Here is a 23,490-nt window from a genome sequence, read left to right as displayed (position 1 = left end):
CATCTGCAGTCTCTCTCACTGATCTGTCTACCAGTCAATTTATTTACACACTTGATGAAGTCCTTATATGGTCTGGATTCATGACTGTTTCTGTGATTCCTGGTTTATTCCATTTTCAACTCAGCAACTGGAGCAAAGATGAACAGGCATGCAGAAAGAAATTTGGGGATCTGCAAATCATTTATAAATCTTCATTTCAGGCAGGTTTGACATTAATTCTGTCCAAAAAGGGAAATAGACAAGAAAAATTCTTGAAATCTCTCATTTTGAAGGAAAATGGTGATACTTGCTTTCTTAATGACAGACAAGTGCTGCCTGCCTGTGACATAAACAGAGTGCAGATGAGCAATCTGTGCCTCTAAGCTGTCCAGGTTGCAGGACTGAAAAGAGCAGAATTCCAAAAGTAACAATTACCTTTATTTTCTTGAATCAGCACATAGTGCCGCCAGCTGCACGGATCTGCCTCACAGTTGTGCCTAAGCACTGTTTATGCATTATGGCAATACAGCCAGCAGCTGTTTGCCCATACAGCCTAATCATAATAAGATCACTAATTAACAGGACATGGTGCAAGGAGTGCCAGTGTTTCTCCTTAATTTACAGAAAAGAATTTGAAGAAAAATGTCAACCCTGAATTAAAGATCTAAAAGCTGATGGCCACACCTGAAAACTGAGGTGCTAAATACTGGCCGTGTATGAATATCAAGTCGATACTATTGTTGTTGTTCCCACTTTTGCCACTGTCTGCACAACTTCGGAATGGTACCTTAAAGTTCCTCTATGCTTATACAGGAAATCTGATGAGTTGGGAAAGGCTGAAAGTTGAAAACATAGATTAGAACAGCGTATTTAACATTTTTGGGAAAGGGAGTAGAGGGTACCTGAGACATATCCAAATCACAAACTAAATTTTCTAACACTAATGGTATCTATTCACTCCCTGGTAAGGCTCAGATATTAGACAAATCTTTGCAAGGTTTGTAGTAGTGCTCCTTACAGAATGAACTACATTACTGCACTATTGTATAGATGTAATGCAAACAGATACACACTTTTGGCTTGGAGTTCATTCCTAACTGCCACTCACCCCATGCTTATATCAATATTTACTACAAGGTAATTCACTTGAAAAACCTGGACTGATTATACTCTGTCTCTTGGCAAGTCAATGAAACTACAGGAAACTCTTCAGTTCAGTAAAACTACAACAGCATAAAAATACTTTTTACCGTCTGGGAAGTCTGTGGTCTCTTTTGACATTACAGTTACATAAGCACTGATGATGATCTCCTCACTACCTCTCTGAAGACAAGATAATACTTTTAAGATGTTTATGTACACTTTTATTGTTATTATAATTGCCTTGGAGGCTTACTCTATACATGAAAAGTGCTGAAGCTGTATAAGATTAATGCTGGCATAAAAAAGGAGCATCAGAAGTCATTTCACAAAGTTCTGGAACAGTTTCATGTTCAAGTTAAGTATGACTTTTGCCTTCTGAAGCCTAAGAAAGCTTTCTCACAAAGTGAAAGCTCCTCTGCAGCAGACAGGAGGCAACTGTCCCTGCCTCTTTAAACCCAAGAAAGCAGGGGTTGAGCCATCCCTCTTCTGGAATGGCACTGCGGAATCATGCTGTCAAATGAGTTCCCACTGCAATTCTTAGGGCTGATTATGAAAATGGATCTTAAAAATGGAGGAAATGTATTCATACTACTTTCTTAAAATCCAATTCAAACTCAGTGTTACCGAAGAAAAGAAGCAGACTCCATTGCCTATCTATCTCAAAAGATCTCAGTTTGATTTTGCAAATGCAAAACCATTAGTGGACTTAAAGCCAGGAGGAAAGAAAGTTTGGGTCACTTTGCTGTTGTTTGTCTAAAAGCCAGATAGTACATGTTTTTATCATACATCGAGCAATCTTTTTTGTATTGGCATTAACATCCTTTGTATGGATTCCCCTTCTGAAACATTTGAGGGTGCTCCATGGCACAGTGGGGAATCCCAGGGCCCAGAGTCCTGACCTCACTCCATGGTACAGGATGACCACACTGCTGGGATGGAGCAGAATGAACACTTCAATGTGCAATGCACAATGCACAAAAGGGAATATAATTGAGTTCATTCCACTTAACTGTCGCTCTGCAAGACTAACAAGACTGCAAGCTGTATTTTTTACCATAAAATGGGCACATACCATGCTGAATCCACACAGGAAACAAATTATCTGAAGAGGAACTTTTTTGTTGCTATTATTTTATGATGATTCCTTTGGAGAATCAAAAGAGGAAGAGGAACACAGAAAACACCAGGGAAATACCTTCTCAAAAGGTAAACATTTATTTTTGTCTTTAATAAAAACCACTAAACCCCCTTTCTGAGGGACTGGGGTTGTTTAGTCTGGAGAAAAAGAGGCTCTTCACAACTCCCTCAAAACAATTTGCAGGAGGTGGGTGGTTGGTCTCCTCTCCAAGTAACAAGCAATAGGATGACAGCAAATGGTCTCAAGTTGTGCCAGGGGAGGTTTAGATTGATAGTAGGGAAAAAAAGTCACTGAATGGCCTGTCAAGCATTGGAACAGGCTGTTCAGGGCAGTGGCGGAATCACCATCCCTGAAGATATTTAAAAGAGGTGTAGGTATGGTGCTTAGGGGCATGGTTTAGTGGTGGACTTGGCAGTGTAAGGTTAATGGTTGGACTTGCTGATCTTAAAGGTCTTTTCCAGCATAAAGGATTCTGGGATTCTGTGCTGGTAAAATGTGTGATTTATCAAGATTGGGTCTGCCCTTCTGATGCTTTTACTTCTAATCTGCAAGCTTGTGAATTTACCACCAGTCAGACGCTGTTTACTTTTTGTTCTAATACTAAAAATCTTTGCTGGTGGCAGTTAAAGGAATATTCTAAGGGGACAGCTTGTGTACCAACGTGTCTAAGTAATCCGCGTTGCTGAGTTAAATGTAATATAGCTAAGGCTTGTAGACATGGCCAATATTTGGTGTTCCGTGGGAAGTGAATGCAAGGCTCAGTTGCACAATGATGATCTCAGCTGGGTCTCAATCCACATGTCCATTATTTATAGGCTAAGCTGCATACCATACTCACACATATGGCTTTCACGCAAGATACATAAATAGTATTATCATAGTTTCTCAGTATTATATCAAATTAATAATATTAATAATCTGTCCAATTCTTGAACAATGCAAAATACCAAAACAAAAAATATTCTTTGCTTTTTATTTCATTGAAGTCTGGGCATTGCAGACTTTCAGTCTTCCAGACTATTTTGTGATGATCACTACACCATATCACCACTTTCCTGAATCACTATGGCTCATCTCACCAGCTTACTAAGGAGTTGGGAAAATGCACAAAAACTGTAACGTAAGCCCGGGCAGACAGAGCTCCCGATCTTGCCACTGTACAGTTCCATTTCAGTCTATATAAATATGGTTCTAACATCAGCTCCTTCATCTTGGAGTGCATATACTGTAGACTGAGCTGTCCCAGTTTTGGCATCTGATTTCTGCAGAATTAATCATACTAAATGTCAAGCAGATGTAGGGCACCAAACTATTTTAAACTTGAGTGAGTAAAAACTCTACTGGATTTGAGGAGCGATGTCTTTGGTTCACCATTGCTGGATTTCCTGCATCATGTTTACAAACACTGTCTTGATACATATGATCTAGAAGAATTTCACTAAGAGTGAAAATCTACATCCTTTTTGAAAAAATAATTATAGTAAACACAGAAATAGTCTAAAATATTTCACCCTTTTTTTATGTGGTAACATAAAATGCATCTGAAAATGGGTGGGAATAATTAGGATCAAAGGATGGTCTGGAGTCCAAATTCAGAATTAGGGGTAGGACATCACCAAATATAAAAAGATCAGAATTCCTTCAAACACCAAGTGAGAAGTTGTGTACATCCAAGCTGGCTTTCTAGCAGTGTGCATATATAAACGTATGCATGTACATTAAAGCTACATATAAGCAGTTAATCAAGAGAAGCTTAATACTTTCAGAGAGGCTAGTGTCTTTTTCAAACATGATTTTATAATACATCATGGACTGGAATTTTTTAAAGATTGATTTTATGCATTAAAAAATAAACCATCCCATTTCCCCCAGGCAGGATCTGCAGTACTAAAACAATTTGTGAACATCATTTTTGAAGCATGATCATCAAGAAATAACATTCTTGATAAGACCTTACCATTGTTAACAAGAATGAAAGACTGACTGACTTAGATGTCCTAAGAACAGATGCTTCTCTGACCCACCATTCAACTGCAGCTTATTTAACTCAATGCATTTCTCTAATTTTTCAAAATCATTTTGAAGTCTAATTCAGTCCTCCACAACATCTGCAGTCCTTTTCGGCATCATATGTCTACATATTCCTACCATATAGCATTATTTCCATTAACCTAGAAGATAAACTATTAGAAATCATGAATATATTTCAAAACATCAACACATTTTAACATTGCAGTGGAAGAGACAGAAGTTGCAAAACTAGCAGACAAAGAATCACCACTTCACCCTGAATTCAGTATTTCATAACAAAGGCCAAGATGCAACAAATTTAAAATCAGAAATAATGGAACTATTTGCATCAAGTTTTGCAGAATCGTTACATGGAACTTTCAATTTTTTAGATAAAATATAATACTCTACACTCTTAATTAAACAAACTGAAAGTGACAAAGAAGCAAGTCAGTTAACACTAAGTCTATAAATGAAAGATTCAATAGACCTACATGAAAAAAATCCAAAGAACAAAAATTACGTAAACAGTGGGATGCAGTTACAAAATCAATATAGTTTTATTCAGTGTTTCCTGTTATTCATTGATGAAAATATTCAAAAGAAAAACTTTATTGATCAGTAATAAGGTTAGCATGTCTAACATTGAAACTCAGATCATTTTGTAATTCTTTCTTTAGCTTCTTAAATATTGTTTTTCAGGTCTCAGAAGAAACATGACATATCCTATAACACAAAATCTTTAGAAGTGAAAATATCCAGTCCCGATATCACAAGCGCATTACCTCATTGCATTTACTTATTCGCCTTGCCACAATAAGCTGAATCATTCCCCGTTTGTTTCCTTCAGTGGACATGGACCTCCTTAAGGTTTCCATAGCATCTTGATTTGTTTTGCCCAATAGTGATTCTCCATTTACCGCTATTAGTTGATCATTCACTCGAAGCCTGCCATCCTGGAAAAGAAAAGATTATAGCTAGTTACATAAAACACAGACAAAAATAGTTTAGTCTGCTGGAGAGAGGAAAAAAACAAAAGCAAAATAATCAATTATGCTTAGTTCTAATAGTTCATGGCCAAATGAACACTGGTATAATAGCTTCCATTGCAGCCTCTGTAGGAAATGTCTACTCCAGTTATAGATTTGTACTGCAAGCTATTATCATAACCTGCTTGCACAAATAGCATACTAATTGAACTGTACCAGAGACACTTCGTATCCTTCCCGAGAATCTGTAAGGGCTGTTTAAATCCTGGGACCCGCAATCATGTGAATCAGAGTGAAAATCTAAATGTCACCTCTGATGGTGTAATTGGAAAAAGCCAGTTATAGAGCAATCTCACTCTTCTTAAACCTGTGGTTATTTTCAAAACAGCCTTATTACCGAAAACTGAGGAAGACCACAGTACGCAGATGTTCCCTCTTACCTTGGATGCTGCTCCACCATTAATAATGGACTTGACGAAGATTCCTAAATCGGCATGGTTTTCCTTTGACCGGTTACCTTTGACACTCACACCAAGCCCAGCAGACCCAGAGTCATTCAGTGGAACTTCAAATGTCAGGAATTCCCTGGTGCCATCAGGTGTGAGGACAAGCTCCTCTTCTTCTGCTTTCTGTGAGGGAGATTAGCATGGGATTACAGAACAGCATTTCTCTTTAGGAATTCTCTTCCCTCTACAGCTATTAGCATTAAACCCCACCACCACCTTCCCCCACTTTTAACTACAGTGCCACAATATTTTCCACAGTAATTACTTGAAGAAACATGTACAGATAGTGTATGTTCAATCACCTCCAGCTGATGCACAGATTCAGACATACCTTACATTTGTGTCTAAGTGCTTCTCTGTCTAGTAAAATAATTGAATCGTATGTCATTACTGAATGTGCTTTTAACCCAACTCACACAGAAGCTGCTATTTCATTAGCCAAAAGAGAGCTGTATCAGAAATATTTTCTTATTTGCAAACCTACAGAATTTTTAAAATACCATCATCATCTATGGGAGCTTTGCAGTCATTGGGAGAAACTGTGCAAGAAAATTAAATCCAAAAATTACTCATTCATCTCATTTCATTTAAAACTAGCTGTGTTAGGAAACACGGAAAATTACACATCTGAGATCTGCAACAGCACATCTCTCTGTCGTTGCCAGGCTTAGCATCAAATCCAGCTCTGCCAATTTTCTTGTCCTTCCCCGGCTCTGTCCTTTACCTTTGTCACCTTACCCACATCTTTGGTTCTTCGCTATCTTCCACACCCAGCTTTAGCCTGGTTGGGCCAATCGTGGGTTTTGAACACCTGGAATTATAGTCCAGGCCTGCCAGAATCCCCAGCAAGTAGCTGCTCAGAAACACCCTTTCATGCACACAAGAGTCATGCAAGGTGGTCGGCTTCTCATTTCATCTTCTGCCAAGCTCACAGTGGCAGTGGTCCAGGGGTGGGGAGTGGGGGCCTTGTGGTGTCCCCACAAAGCAGTGGCACTTCTGGGAGCAGCAGGCATGGGCACAGCACCCAGGAAAGAAAATGATCAGGCCCCAAGAGCAGGGCTCATGCACAAGAGGCTGCTCCCAAAAGGACGAATGGGCTGTTCATCAGCCTTGTCCCTTGCAGTAGACACTACCCACTTGTCTCTGACTATCTTTCAGTTATAACAAAGCGGTTATAATAACTTTTGGTTATAACTTCCCTCAATAAAAGAGAAAAGGCATGCTCTGAAAGGCAGTTCTGTGCAATGGGCCCAGGGTCTGGCCTCCAGAAGGACAATTATGTGTTGCAGAAAAAAACTGTGCTTTTTCTTTCTCACCCACGTGAAGGAGAAAGAGTAAGAGAATGTCCAGCAGAAGGTGCACACTAATGTCCAACAGTTGACAGTTCTTCTCTGGAAGAATTAATCTGGCCAATTTTTTCATAATCCTAGCAAATATGTCACCTCCCTACTGACACTGATTTTATACCAACATTTTCCATGTCATTCTCATCTACTTGCACAGCTTGCTCCTATTTTTCTCCTACTCCCAGCTACTTTAAGCAGGACAAGATATGTAAGAATTTAAGAATTTAATGTGTGCCTGTTGAGCTGTCCCTATTTCTGAAGACCTGAGGAAAAGCAAAGCTCTTCTAATATCCAAACACAGACTATGACAAAGATGGATGTGAAAGGTATGTGGAGTACAGCAGACTGAGATGATCAGTTTGGGCACAAGCATGCTAGCTGTATCATCACTGACCTAGAAATGCGATGTGAAAATGTCACATGGGAAGGCAGTCAGATGCTGAGAGAACTGAAACAGCTGAGAGAAGACAACCAGGAGCTCCATCTTTTCCCACTTGGTTAAAAGCGTGAACCTTAATGTGTTCATCAGCCCTTTCCCTTACACTATACACTATTTGCTCATCTCTAGCCACCTTTTAACAAAGCATAATGCTTCATCAACTTAAAATAATCAAACCCCCTATCTAAGTGCTATAGCTTGGTTGGCTCACTTATGAATCCCATTATCCAAATACATCTCTTAGCTATGCAAAACAGTGCTAGCTTTCAGGAAATATGTGCTAGCTTTCAGGAAAGGAAAGATGCACTCTGTCTGTGGGAAAAATACTGGATCTAAAAAATAATTCCCAAATTTGGGGAAAATTACAACCCTAATTTTCCTGCTTGGGTCACAGATGCAGTAGTTACAGCATACATGTGCGAATCCATCTTTCGTCAGATGGCAGCGGAATAAACCAGTCTGACACACATGTATGTTATCTTTTTGTTTCTGTAATACTGATCACTTTTATATTCCTTAATAAATTACAGTAGGAATAAAAGCTTGTAAGCCAAAAGGGAAATACAGTCAAGGTAGGATGTATGGGTAATCCAATGAAGCACGCAAGATTAGATTTTTCTTTATTAGTCCTACCATAAATTTATAATCAACCAACCCTCCCTACCCCCAGTATTCTCTAATCTTCATAAAAACCCTGCTGGTACTTCAGCCATAGCAATCTCCTTTCTAGGGCAGAGAACCAAACTGCTTCCTGCACATCTTGTCCCCATCGAGTGTACTTCTATATGTCTTCTATATGCCTTCTGTAAGGGTCAATGGGAGAGAGTGTCTCTGTAAGCATCCCTAAGGACTTGATTAATGGCCTCTATACTGCTTCTCTTCAGCGAGCCAAAGAGCTGCATCATCAGCTCCACACTATTCCTAATGTAAGGCTTCTGCTCTCTTATTTTATACAGTCTTGAATAAGGAAATAAGCTAAAATCAAGCTACAGACACCTGAGTGTGCAAGTGAAACTTAAGGCCTAAACCTGGAGCAAAATAATCCTTTGCAACTGCACAAGAGTGAGTAGACCATGGTCATGAAAAAATGAGATACAGCAGCCTCAGCACTGGAACAGAAGTACTGAAGCCATGAGAAAAATGCTCAACTCATTCAAAGAAAAAAATTAACATTACTGGGCTAAGGCAAATTGCTTTAGGGACTTCACTGGGTATCCACAGCTTTTAACTAGCCCAAATTGTTTCACCACCATACCCGTGTCTGCAATTTTAGGGACATGAGAAGCCTTTTGATCTTTATCTAGTATCTGTGTCATTTCTCAGTACCATATGCTTGCATGTAGATTTTTAAAAGAGAAAGAGAGAGAACGAACAGTTACTTTTGATATCCCACTTTTTTTATAAGAATAGGAGAAAAATGTGGCTTTTGAGTATAACTGAACCATTAAGATTCAATGGCTATGGATATGAAAGTACCAAGTCTAAAATTTGTGCCACACCATGGTACCAAAGAAGATCCTGCTTTATATGATGTACTGAATACAACTTCATACATACAAACCTTGCAACAGAACTATATAGTGATCAGGAATCTCTAAGCATGTTATAAAGGAGCCATTCTTAGAGAAATAAGCAGGAAGATTTTAGCCTGATACCACAATATTTTGAACCAAAGTTGTAAAAACTAAACCAATGAAACAAATAAAACCCCAATAAAACCACAGTCTGGCTGAATCCTTTGTTACCCAAAGGCCTTTACAGTAGAGAAGTGTTATATGTACAGTGACTCTCCCCAAATAATTAAATATCAGCTATTGCAAAAAAGTAAAATTTGCACTGAAATTATGTTGAACACTAAATGTCTAAATGTAACAAATCATAGAAATTCCCCAATGCATCCTTGAGAGCAGAAAAATGCACAAAAATCTAAAATGCAGCATCAAAAAATTTCAACTGAGAACACAATCACATCCTAATTGCAATAACTTCCATTTGATCTTGATACATTCTAAATTAACAGCTTCACTATGTCAATCAAGCACCTCAACGCTGTTTTCATGATTAGTTGATCTGTGGGAGAAATTTATTCCTTCATATGCTTTGACAGGCCAGCAGTAAACATGCAAGTAAAATTATGTACGGTGAGCCCTGAACAACAAGATTCAACTCCCTTAAGATTTTTCATACACTACGTCCAAAACAATTAACAGCAGAACAATATTCTGTTCAGACAGAATCTGCTGAGGAAAAGGTCATCTGAAATGATTTCGGCTGGATGAATGAAGCTGCCCAAGTATGTAATTTGTAATAAAAATTCAATTGGTGATAAATTATGTAGGTGACTTTTTTTGCTTCAAATTTATACTTAGCATTAATTTATGCTAAGTGAAATTTGAGATAAGTTTTTCACTTTTAAGTACAACATAAATATATTGTAATTTTAAACTTCCTGACTAGAGCAAACTTATGGCAATGCCTTGATCTATAAACAGATTTTAAAAAGCCGTAAGATAAACAGGGGGGAAATTATTTTTCTCTTTTACATAACATTGGTTTCTGATCAAACCACAAAACCTAATTTAATTTTATAAACAATGTTAAAATGGCCCATGATGCTGAGAGTGCAATAAATTTATCTCATCATATTAATAACAGCATCTCTTCCTTATCCTTCTGACTGAAATAGTATGAAGAAATTTCTTGCTTGGGACTTCTTCCCTTTATAAAATCTCATCATGCTTCTGCTGGTGAGTAAGCAGCCTGAGATGGGTGAAGAAAGAACCTAACAGCAAAGAAAAATCTCCACCCACTTCATAGGGGAAGCAATTTTCAATCAAGCTGGGACAAGTTTCCCAAGTGGCTTGCTGCAGCTACAAATCTGGCTGCATTCTCTCAAGTGAAGTTCATTCTCTTGCAAGCTTCGACATGCTGTCTTCTCAGAAGCTATTAAGTCACTGAAACTTGTCTACAAGTTACTTTGTGATTATGTATAGAGAAAAGAAATAAGTTAACCATGGGACTTTCAGCAAAAGTCCAATGCACTTCTGCTTCCTTTCACTGGAACAACTGATAAAGCTCTGTATCCCCCCTTTAAAGGGTAACCTATATTTCTAAGCTATGGATATGAAAACATCTACATGAAAACTTTTATAGAGCTCTTTTGCACAAGTATATGCCTGCACATACACAAGCACACCCCCCTACACAACACAGTGAAAATCACGTGACAAATCATATAGCTATAAAACAAACCCTGCCTCCAATGACCCCATCTACACTACTCACTTTACCTGACCCAAATCCTGTTGTGTCCAGCCTTTTAACAGCACAGACCTAAGCATGTTAGCCATTGCTTATTATTTTGCTAACCTATCAACCTTTTGCCTTACAATGTGTCCTCTCTTTTGAATTTCTCCACATCTAATATCTTAAGTTCTTGAAAGATGAGCTTGAAGTCCGAGGGACTTAGCTCACCAGCTCTAGGAAGCATAGGCTGTAAAAGGGCTAGAAACTGCAAAATTTGTTTAGTCCTTTGGTTCCAGTAATGGGGAATTCCAACCTAACATCACAGCCTTTTCCATGATGCTTTCATTCTTTAGAAGATTTTAACACAGCATTCACTATTATCTTCTTTCTCACCAGGTACCCATGATACTAAGAAATCATAACTCCTATATATGGGGAAGCCAATAAAATTTGTCTTGGTATTATTATGACAAAACAATCTTATTTTAAAACACACATGATATGTGCAAGGAGATTTCACTTAGCTACTGCAGAAAGACACACTTGACGTCAGAGATGACTCAAGCTGCCTTGTCCTTCAAGTTAGGTGGGTTGACATTGCTGTCATAGCAGACCACCTTTGAAACTGAGATACACAAGAAGATGATGACTCACTTTCATCATATGCCACCACATACACAAATGTTGAACACGTAAATCAAACAGCTCTAAGGCACCAAAAGAGCTTCCTTGGTCAACAACTTTTTCGTGGGGGGTGACATTTAGTACTTATACAAATGTAGATGTATTATTGCTGGGGGTACGGAAAACAGAGCAATGTAGGTGGCCTCTCTAACTTCAGTTGAGGTCTCTACTCGGGAAGAATAACTGAGAGCTGATGCATCCTGCTACGGGCAGGCCTTAAAGATAAATACAACTGCAGCAGCTCAACCAGATTCAAAACTGGACCTCCAGCAGAGAAAAGCCTGTCTATTGATCCAATAGTGACATGCACACTTCAACTCAGTTTACTCCTGAAATTCAACGTTTTTTAATCTCTTTTTTTGCTGTTGTTTAAATCAACCGTATGTTGTATTACAGGTTATAAGGGCCTAAAGTGTCTACTTACCTAGTTATAAAATGATAGAGGGCTTAAGTCAATTAACCAACTAAAATTCTTATGATTGCTTTCTTTTCCTGAGTCTTCCTAGGTTAAATATTTTAATATCTCCCATATGTTAGATAAATAATAATGAATCTTATTTGCACGTATACACTGAGACTCATTATTCGTATTAGCTAATTTAGTATGTCACATCTGGCAAAGACTGCACTCATTCGAATCAAGTAACAGCTGCTAAATATCAAAAACTGCATCTGAATTCTGAGATTTTTATGGGAAATGTGGTCTGCTTTAATCTTAATCCCATCACGGAAATATTTTTTGCATCTTATATGTGGATTAAATTTGGTATGTATTTATACACAGAAATGCTAGCTCATGAAAACATCACAAAACAGGACCATTACATTTCCAGTTATGTGCATTTTAAAGATTTAATTTAATATAAAAAACCATGTTCTATATTCAAAAACATCTTCTGTTTACTGTTTTTGATGGATTAAAAATTGGTTTAGGAAAAAATTAAATGTTTTCCAAAGCACAAAAACTCTATCATGTGATTTTCATTTAGCATGAAAATCAAAGCTTTGCAAAAGCCCATATTTAAGTACATCCACATGGCTGTTATTTATAAGAAGGCCATTGCTTGTCTATGCTAACATTATTCTTTCTAATGCTAGCACTCTGATCTGTTTTAAGAAGTTGAGATTCTACATTTCAAATCAACTGATCAGACCATTAAGAGTATTTTGTTGGTTATGCATCTCAGAGCTTAACACAGGGATTAGTTTGTTGCCATCACCATAACGACTGTACTTTATTCAGGCCAACATACCCTGCTCCAAACTGTTGTTCCTACTCAAACTCTGTGCTCCCACTGTATGTTCTGAAAGAAATATGCAATTTTAATGCTAACCCCATTTCTTTACATCCTGGAGATGTGAAAACCAAGGGATTCGATACACAGCAGGTGTCTGCTCTGCCAAAGAAGCCTATAAAGCTACAACTCCCTGCACTATCCCTTGTTTAAGGAAAACTTCAATGCCCAACACTACTGACACAGCTCCACAAAAATCTTTATACTTCTCTCACTGGCCTATTGGATATACAAGACCTGAAAGACTAAAGTAACAGATAGAGAGCGTCTGGGAAAGCCAGACAGAAAAACAAGGTTAAAAGGGAAATAATACCTTTGTAGAAGTCCACGGTAAGAAACACATTCCGCATGAGGTAGGGCCCCTATGGGGCACTGGGACTGACCTGTGTCTTACTGCTGCTGCAGACTTTCAGGCAACCATGGCAAACCACTTCATCTCACTATTTTCCCTGGATTTACAACAAGGAAAAATCAACACCAAGAGTCTAATGCCAATAGTGCAGTAAAAGAAGCATTGCACAGAATCAATGAGTTTTCAGAGGTTTAAATGAGAATTTCAAGCAACAGTGTGAACTTTCCACTCACACAAAGTCAGAAAAGTGTTTGAAAGAACCTGATGTGAACCTATTGCCTGTGATAGCAGATGTCCTACTAAAGGAACCTGGCAGCCTCTTTCAGTCTCACACCCTGTATTTGCTATCTGAACTGTAAATGCCTCACACAGTCAACTATTATTATCTGAAATAGTGTAAGGCTGGTACGTAGGAAATAGTGTAATAATGGTGAATATTAATGTACACACCAACCCTGCAGCAGTGGCACTGAGGCAACCCTGTTACAGAACCTCAGTGGAGAAACATGTACATTGCCTTCCATGAAACCAGCACTTGGTCAGCAAGCGGTATCAACACAATGTCTGGGAAACAGCTAAAGCTGCTGTGCAGTGCTGCACAGAGCCAGTGTGGGTCTGCCAAACTGCAGCATGGGTAAATAAACTGCAGACAATGGAGTCAAAACTATGAGCCTGAGGGTCAGTCCCAGAAACAGTGTTACACAAGTTTATGAGGATTATTACTGAACATTCCAGGAAATTCAGACTACTCAAAGAGCATTCATACGCACAGTCACTCAACTGTTGTATTAATTATTAACTAGGCATTAATCTCTCAGCTCTACTCATTAATGCCCCAGAACATGCTATTCAATACTTGAGTACCTCTTAAGACAAAAGCCTGTAAACAAAACAATTTCCCGCAGCTAGCTCCTTCTTTCATATGTCCGGTGATCTGTTTTTTATGTCACAACTTTATTAAAAATATAATCTGAAACCACTCAAAATAGCACTAAAAACAAAAGGCTTCTAAAACACTGTAATCTCCCTTGTGCCTCACACCACTGGAAGATAAAAAGGTATAAAAATAACTGGCACCAGTTATTTGCACTGTTCCTAAACACCATGGAGGGAATAGCAGCATCAGCTTAATCATCAAACCTCTCTTCTCTTCATAAAATCATTCCATATCTGATGATATCAGCACTGCAGTTGGTGTAGATTGATATTAGTCTATGCATGGTCTGAGGTTAGTTTTTAGACATTTGGGTTAACTATTGCAGCAATGGAAATTGATGCTCTAAACTGTGCTCCAAAGAAGGTTACGTGTGAAGGAGGAGTTGCATCAACTGAATGATACAGAGCTGATATAAAAACTGAAGTTCTATGTAAGTGCTAAATACAAAGTGGTGGGAACTTAATTTATGGCTTTTGAAAAAGCTTTGTGGGTATATACCCAGTGACTACACATCTTGAAGTAACACAAGCAGCTTTTCACCAAAAATAAGAAATAAGCACACATGCACTGAGACCACCACCATCTTAAAGTTCAACACTGACATAACTTTTTTTCCCCAAAACTAAGCTCCAAGAATTTTTCACCTATTAATCAATATAAATGATGTCTTTTAGGAATTTGCTAGTATACCTCTCATATAACATGAATAGTTGCAAAGTAAAAGAATAAAAATAATTATGCGTTAGTTCACAGTGGAATCACCCCATTCCTGTAGGTGATGAATTCCTGCACAAAACATTTAGCTAGCTAATTTACTCAGAATCACACAGAAAAGTTTATGGCAAAACCAGCAATTGGATCTGAAACTACAGTGATCAAAATGAAATTTAGATAATAACAGGAGTATCAGATATTGGAGTTCAGGAGAAAATAATAAGCAATCCCAGTTTCAATTTTTTTCAGGGCTGCTAAACATTTAGATATTGTTCCAACATACCAACAGCTCTTGTTATGTCACTGTTACAAATCCTGCACTCACTAAAATTCATAACATTCTGCTCACTTACAGCAATTTGACAGAAAAACAAATGAGAACAGAAAACTGAAGTTTTTCCATGCTGTTAAGTGCAACAATCATGCAATAAAATCCTGAATCCTAACTTTGAATCTCTGTTTACCTATAGACAAAACTCCCTAGAAAATACATACTTATTATTTTTCTAGCATTATGCTTACATGACAGTTAACTTGCTGGTTCCAAATTCAGAAAAAAAACAGTGAATGACAATTGTAAAAGCTAAATATTACTGAAACACTATTGACTTTCAAAGAGTATGAGGAAAAATTAATTGGCAGATGTTTTACATAGCGTAATTAACAGTTCATTTCAATGCTCTGTAACAAGATTAAGATAATTATGCTTAGAAACAGAAATGTCATAATGATAAATTACTAGTTTTCATATTACGGTCAATCTCCTACATTCCAAATAAACACCATGTTTAGAAATAGGTGCATCTGTTCCATGTTGTCATCAGACGTACAAATGGCAAAAACTCGTGACTGGGTGAAACAGTCTTTCACTCAAGATAGAGAGATTTCTTTGCTCCAGGTTTAAACAGAGTGCCTGTTCCATTCATCAGCAAAACAGAAGGTAAAGCCAGCAGTACTGTTTTCACTAGGGCACAGTTATCAGATAGAAGCTGAAGTTGCATTAGCAATTTGCATTTCTTATGGATATCTGGAAAGCAAAGCTTAAATTCTGCAAGCTTAGCAAATTACAGAAATTCCTCATATGGAAGTTGAAGAACGAGAATTTGAGTATCTGTACTCTGTGATAGTGTGCAAAATATTAAGTCATATGCTTTCTATATGCGTAGCAAGAAGTAACTCTCTCAAGGATTTCAGGTCAGTAAATAAATTAAAAAAACCCCGATTTTCAATGTTTTCTTTTATTGCATCTGTGAACATTCTAACAACTGCATCCAAGTGGCATATTAGTGTAAACCATTTCAAAGTAACAATTACACGAAAGTAATTCCTGAGTAGTAATAACGTATTGATAAATTACACTTTATATTTCAGGATCTACATATAAACTTTGCTTTAGGCTTTCCGCTTTTGTTTGGTTTTTTTTCCTTTTTTAATTTCAAAGGCAAATTTTTCTTCCATTTTACCACAAAGCCATAACAATAGCAAAAAAACCCCCCAACAAACAACAAATCTAAAACCCCCAAACCCAACAACAAAAAATACAACCATTTTGCCTTTAAATTAAAAATAAACCTGTTCTTCACCTCTCTCTCATTTCTATAGCTTTGCAATGCTTTCATCGTGGGGTCTTTTGTTACTTTTTTGCTTTGCTTTCTACTATCAAGTCCTTGACACTGGGAGACTAAAACCTCACAACTAACAGCACAAAGATCAGAGCAGACACAGAAATAGAAATGGCAAGATTAGAAATCTCAAAGACCTGAAAACCAGACAGAGGAGGAATAAACAGGGATTGAGCAGAACCAAGGAGAATAAAGGAAAGCAATGAAAAATACTTTCAATAATAATAAAAACCCCCCAGTGTGTGACTATTATTAATGTGCAGCTGAGGAAAATTAGTTCTGTAGAACTGGAGTATCACACTTATCCAAAGCAAAGTAGATTGGAAGAAGGGAGGTAAGTGAAAAAGCATTGTGCATCATACTCATACTTTTCACATTTAGTTCACTTTTTATTCCCACCTAGTAGTAGGCAAATTTGTTCCTACTATTGATCACTGTTGCTCTAAACCTTCAAATAAATAACAAAAAAAATCCCACCCCATAATGAATGAAAACCCCAAGACATTATGCAAAAACCCACTTTAGTATTAACCACCTTTCTAGCTTCATTCCCTCACTTATCAAATATGCTTCCACGTTTCCCAATTCACTTCCTTATTTCCAAGGCTTGCTAGGTCTTTCTGGTTGTTTAGAAATCCCTAGCTGCTCATACACTCCCCATCCCTTTTGCACGATCTCCTGACTAACAAGCCATTTTTATCTCGCATCTGTAGAGAACAAATCAGAGATACTTGTTTTCCTTTGCTCTTTCCTCAGATGAAGTCAGCATGCTGGTCCCAAAAATGACAGAGACAGTGGAATTTGCTACAAAACATTAACTTTGCAATAGATAAGCAAGTGATTATATAATCACTTTGTAGGCAATCTCCCTAATCTTAATGAGGTTTTGGTGCAGAATTTCACCTCCTAAACCCAGGATACTTTTATAAGGCTGCACCCACAAATTATTCTCAATTGTATTCAATTACAGGCAGAAACACTGTCCTAAGCTTTGATCTTCAATCTCCTCACATATCAGCAGTAGGTGGTAAGAAACTGCGAAAACAAAAACATACATACTCTAATGAGATGTACTAAAAAGATACTCTGAGGCATGCCTGAAATGATACACTCCAGATTGTGCAGAGCCCTTATACAGATAACTTTCAGATTAGAAGGACATCAAAAGCCAGAGGGATAAAAGTGAAGAATGCTACATTCAACTCAAACGCCCATTTTCAGTTACATTCTATTGGCCTGAAAAAGAAAAGCATCAACCAATGTACTCGAGTATCTCACTGAAATGGCTGTTACATGTCTTTACCTAGTCTTGACTTTCTCTTTATCTGAAACACCATCTCACCATTGCTGCTAACACATTTTGAACCATCTTGACAAGCTTTTTCTGGTTTTCAGCACCCTAACTAACTCCAAATCCCAGCACAAATCCTCAAAATTTCTTCATTATCCAATTCATTATATAGTTTGAGCTAGGTACCTAATGTGATGGAGCTTCCTGAAGTATGCTTTTAACTAAGATACAGTATATTTTCAAGATAATATGTTATTGTTATATCATTTGTTAATATTTCATAAAATAAACTTATTTTTAAAAAAATTACATATATTAATATAATGCGCATTAAGACCGATCCTATCCCACTGACTAAAACAAGGTATAGAAACAGTATACGACCTCGATATACAGCCTCACTGACACACCCCATAAAAACCTGCTACAGCCTTCAAAGGGTTAAACTCGATACTACTTCCGTACAGTTTCTTAAAAATAACTAACAAACAGTGGTTTGCTATGAGGATACAACTGAGACTTAAATCCAAACCACGTAATTTCTGTGTTTGTACCTGATGTTTCAGTCATATCATCATCATTTAAGCAATTAGTTTCAACAAGTAACCCAAGCTAACAGTCTACTCTTATCATTCCAACTTTAGGCCTTTAGCTGTGTATAAAAAATGTAATTTCAAATAACACTTGAACATACATTATAACTGAATAGTATATAATATTCAAACAGTATTTGAAATTACATCAAAAATCGCATTTAAATTATAAAGCTAGAGAGAGCCATCTACAGTATATACGGTGAAAGGAGGATCTGTGAAACTTTGATGGAGAACTGCCATATCAATTTAAAAACATTTGGGAGTCTTCCAGTATGGAAAAGACAAAGCTCTTACCGTTTCCTTTGGAATATGTGACTGGCTTTGTTCTGCATTCTAAAGGAAGTAAAAAAAATAAATAAGAACACGACTACATACAACATATACTATCTATCAGCAGGGGGATAAACAAAGGCTCCAATTCTGATGTGAAGTAGTAATGGCAAAATGAAGAGTGTTTGTCACACTTCTGATTGAAATTTGTCTAAATTTGAAGTAAATGAGTAAAAAAAAGCAGTAAATGAGAGGTGAACAAAATAACCTTCAGTGACCTTAGGGCAGTGCACCTGACTTTATCTGGCTATGAGGGAGGTGGCTATTTGGCCAAGGAAGAATCACAGCTGCTTTCACCATTTTCTGACTGGTGGAACACTCTCCTTCAGGGATGTTCTCCTTTGGCCTTTCCCTTCTGCTTTGAATTTTTCAGAGAATGACCTTAGCAATCCAGATGACTCCTATCAAATATTTTAAGCAAGTATCTATTTTTTAAAGCATCCATTCTCATTTTTACAAGGATTCCCCTTTTGAGTGTATTCAGGCACAGGACACCCCAGGTCAGAAGGGTGCCTTCAGTCCCCCACAGAAGGGATTCTCCTATACCTTGCATTCCTCACCTGTGCCTTAGGGCACGTAAGGCAAACTTAAATAACTGGAAAACCTTTCTTCATCCCCCAACTAATTCTGGAAACACACATAAGGAACTACTGCTCTTCCCAGCCCCCATCCACCCATATTAAAAACGGTTTAAGCACCTGGGAGCCACCTTGCTGCTGGCTGAATGAGCACTTGAGTGTTAATCAGCTATTTCTTTCCATTCAGCTGGGCCAAAATAAAATGCTGGTGTTTACTGGACTCTTTTGCTTTGGGCTGTATTGCAGATTTTTACAGATTCAAATGATTAAGCACAAAAATGTAGTGGCAAAGGAGTAACAAGAACACCCAGCTATCTTTAACCTGCTGCCAACAACCAGCAAGAATAAAAACATGAGGAGCTAACTACTATCCACATATAAAGGACCTACATGTACAGATGGGCATATTAACTTTTAGTGTACTGGAGGCTAAACTCTGCCAGATAGTCTCTGCTGATACTGAGAATACAGCTCAAAAGCTAAATAACCCAAGTCAGTCCTTCAGTGGATTCACAGTCAGTAGCATGCTTTAAGAAAATCCTTCACAGCAAGTTATGTACAGATATGTGAGGGAACTACAGTATTACAGGAGCGCTACTTAATAACAGTAATCCTCACCCCCTTCACAAACCCGGGGGGGCAGGGAGGAAAGATTTTTCCTATACAATCTGCCTTACACTGATGTGGACAAGATCTGATGTATTTTTTTTATACCTATATCTCATTAGGTAACTCAGGAAGCAATAAAATACTTTGTATTTTGGAGATCTCACTGGTGAGAAAAGTTGACTCCTATCAATTTCATTTTACTTCCTGCTTCCACATTTTACTTTCACCATAATCTCCTGTATGATGGTTCTCCATTGTACACACACCCCCTAACCTGACCACATAAGCTACAAAGATTCTATACTAACCTAAATGGGCTCAGCTTAACATTCTGGTATGTTTTAGATACAACTAGACAGTTTTGTAGGTTGCTTCCAGACAATAACAGCAACATTCACAAAGACATTAAACTCCACAACTCTCCTGAAAGTTGACTGTCTTTGTTTTACTTATAAAGAAACCCAAGGATAAGCAACTTTTCAAAAGCCATTCAACAAGCCATAACCCAAAACATAAAATCCAAACACCTCTTTTATTGGGATTACTATCTGTACAAATGTTGGCAAATATAAAATGGTTTTAATACTGAGTGCTCCTCGGCAAGCAACAGCAAGCCCTGCCCTTTAGGAGATGTATAATATCAAATAACGTGGGTTTATGCATATGGTTTCCGAGACACATCTCATTCAGTTAATATTTAAAGCACACAAATGTAGAAAATATGACAGAAATAGGGAAGGATGCAACGACAAATTGCTCTTAAGTGGCCAAAGAAGGCTTGCGTATGAAAATGATGAACAGACATGATTTCAGATCATTTCCCTCCCTCCTTCAGCATTAACTTTTTTGCTTGTTTTGTTACATAAATTTAGTAAAAGGTGATTAGAGGAGCTGGTTGAAAAGCCTTTTTCTTTCCTTTTAGGATTATTTCTTACCAGAGAAGATCGAACAGCCCTTATGATGAGTATTTGTCCAACAACTTCCCCAGCAATTCTGCTCCTGCTATTTGACAGCTGTCAGCAGAACACACCTAACATTTCTTCATGTCAAAATGCAAACAAACAAATCCTTATGCACCAGAGGATCATACACATGTACTGTCAGATCCTCACAATATCATTTGTTCGATCACTGACTACATAGCTAAGAGCCCATCAACTACTTGACAAAGACATGAGGTCTGGCTTCCCTATCCTGGTGTTGCCAAAATAAAATCATAGAATCATAGAACCAAGTAGGTTGAAAACACCATTAAGATCATCAAGTCCAACCTTTACCCCAGGACTGCATAGTCCAGCACTAAATCACATCACTAAGGGGCTCATCTACATGGTTTTGAACACTTCCAGGACGGTGATTCCACCACTGCCCTGGGCAGCCTGTTCTGATGCCTGAGCACCCTCCCTGTGACGAAATTTTTCTTAATATCCAATCTAAATCTCCCCTGGTGCAGCTTGAGGACATTACCCTTACCACTTATTAGTTGGGAGAAGAGATCAGACACATCCTCCTTTCAGGTAGTTGTAGGGAGCGATAAATTCTCCCCTGAGCCTTCTCTTCTCCAGACTAAACAGCCCCAGTTCCCTCAGACGGTCATCATCACATTTGTGCTCCAGGCCCTTCACCACCTCCGTTGCCCTTTTCTGGACCCACTCCACTTTGCTAGTCCTGGCCCCAGCATCTCCTCCACAAGAAGCTACTGCCTCTTTTCCAAGTCAGGGTGAGCCTGAAGGCAGCAGAAGCAGCAGGGAGGCTACTAAGGTTGAACTCATTTAAAGGGGCTGATTTGCTGTTAGTTTTAAAACTACATCCAGTATTATTATTAAATCTCTCCATTACTTACAATGTATCTTTTTTTTACAATTATTTAAAATATCCTGTTAAATTATGGATCATAACTTCTTCATATTGCTACAGAAATAATATACACAAAATTAAGACATTTTGTTATTTCTAAGTTTATTTAGAAAACTTTAAAAGCATTTTCATTCACCTTTATGTAAGATAGCAATACCGTGAAAGTTACATCACAGGAACTTATAAACCGATTGCTTTCCCAATTCCAGTAATAAGGTAGGGCATAATATAATTTCAAATTGTTCATTTCTCTTCATTTGATGACAACTTTCCTTTAAGTACCTTAAGTCATGTTCCAAGAATATTAAAGTGTGTTTTGTTTGCAAACTTCCCCAACACTTTGACTTCCTAGGTTTAATCATAGTTTTGAAAAGTAAAAGGCTAATTTTGAATGTTATGAAATGGCCAAATGAAAATTCATTCCCTTTGCATTCAAAATAACACAATTCCGACAGAAAAATGAAGCAATCAATTCATCCTACTTATATTTGTCTATCTCAGGATAATGCAGCCAAATAAGTTATTTTTAGAGCTATTATATAGTTATGATAATACAAATAATAAATAACTTCAGCAGTTTAACTGAATACAGAACAAAGTAAGACTGCTACATTCACAGTCTTCCTTTTCATTACAGCACTTATCTTGAATAATTATCAGAGAAATATCTGTATATACTATGAAAGTGAAGCAGGTACAGTGTGAAACATTTTATTTCCATTTCATGTGAGTTTCTCAGAAACATTTTCTGAATTACCCTGCTAAATTAATAACTGCAGGGTTTCCATTCCACAGAGATTGCATTTATATTCAAAAAAGGCCATTATTTCTATATGTTCTAGTTTTAGGTAGAAAGGTATTTATATATCCTGTTTTGGCATAATAGTATATGTTATAAAATAATTTGGTGAGCAGGTAGTGGGACAAATGGTAGGATTTCAAACATAGATTTGTCTATAAGAAAGATATGAAATAATCTACTTGTCTGCATGCATCCAAACAAAGTCCATCCTATAACTTCTTCTATAATAAACATTTTCACTCAAAATAAAACTCTCACTTATACATTATCAACATTATCTGCTAATTCCATCAGCAGATCTTTAAGAGAATAAAAACCATTCATGTAAAATGTTATAAATAAAGCAAAATGTCTTCTTTCTCCTATATTCAGTGCATGGCAAGGCACGTACTAGCAGGTGACAAGATCAAATCATTTGCTTATATTCATCTAAATCTCTTAGCTGCTCTCTATTTTACGCACCAGTTCCCTTGGATGGAATGTTTCTTCCTGTCGAAAAATCAGAAGGCTGACAGTCCCTCCCATCTTGGTGCTTCGCAGCAAGGACACAACTTCTTCTTGAGTTTTGCCTGTTAAATCAACTCCATTTACCTGTGACAATGGAAAAAAAGTAGAAATTCATACCAAAAACTCAGGTGAACCATATTGGACAGCATTAAACAAATTTCACTGAAGCAATCTGCTTATTGCCAGTACAGCTTCCACTAAATAGAACTAAAGATGCATTGTTCATATACCAACACAAATACAAGCAAGACAGTTATAGTTCCCTCCCTTTTAGCAGCAACAGTATACTCCAATATACGCTAAAGCCAACTAATTTCACCTACCAGTATTTTTTACAAGAATTTCTTTATAAAAGCCCTTTGGCAAATCAATGTATGTTCTAAAACTGGTCCTGTTTCCACATCTTAGTGTTATATGTGCATTACAAATATATCATGCACCACAAATCGTGTCAAAAGTAGAAAATATTTTTCCCCCCAAATAACTTTGGGGTAGTTACTCTTCGTTTTGCCTTTTTTCA

At 37.4% G+C, this 23,490-nt stretch overlaps 1 protein-coding gene across 16 annotated transcripts in view; it reads right to left on the bottom strand.

Moving 5' to 3' along the window:
* The window catches only part of PARD3 (par-3 family cell polarity regulator), a 451,495-nt gene that overhangs the window by 173,684 nt on the left and 254,321 nt on the right, over positions 1 to 23,490 (bottom strand). For 12 of the 16 annotated variants that reach the window (XM_061349937.1, XM_061350015.1, XM_061349977.1 and 9 more), the window contains 4 exons: positions 22,926 to 23,054; positions 18,582 to 18,620; positions 5,700 to 5,888; positions 5,056 to 5,226 (listed from right to left, as the gene is read on the bottom strand). In XM_061349937.1, coding sequence (XP_061205921.1) covers positions 5,056 to 5,226; positions 5,700 to 5,888; positions 18,582 to 18,620; positions 22,926 to 23,054 — 528 coding nt within the window. The remainder of the gene's footprint in view (positions 1 to 5,055; positions 5,227 to 5,699; positions 5,889 to 18,581; positions 18,621 to 22,925; positions 23,055 to 23,490) is intronic. The other 4 variants (XM_061349954.1, XM_061350031.1, XM_061350002.1 and 1 more) reach the window with 1 other exon arrangement.

The sequence above is a fragment of the Neopsephotus bourkii genome, unplaced genomic scaffold (genome assembly GCF_033783945.1).
Source record: "Neopsephotus bourkii isolate Nb327-2 ecotype Australia unplaced genomic scaffold, CSIRO-AGI_Nbou_v1 NB_53, whole genome shotgun sequence".
Taxonomy (NCBI): Eukaryota; Metazoa; Chordata; class Aves; order Psittaciformes; family Psittacidae; genus Neopsephotus; species Neopsephotus bourkii.
Note: the sequence above shows the minus strand (reverse complement) of the source record. Positions and strands in the feature narration are given on the sequence as shown.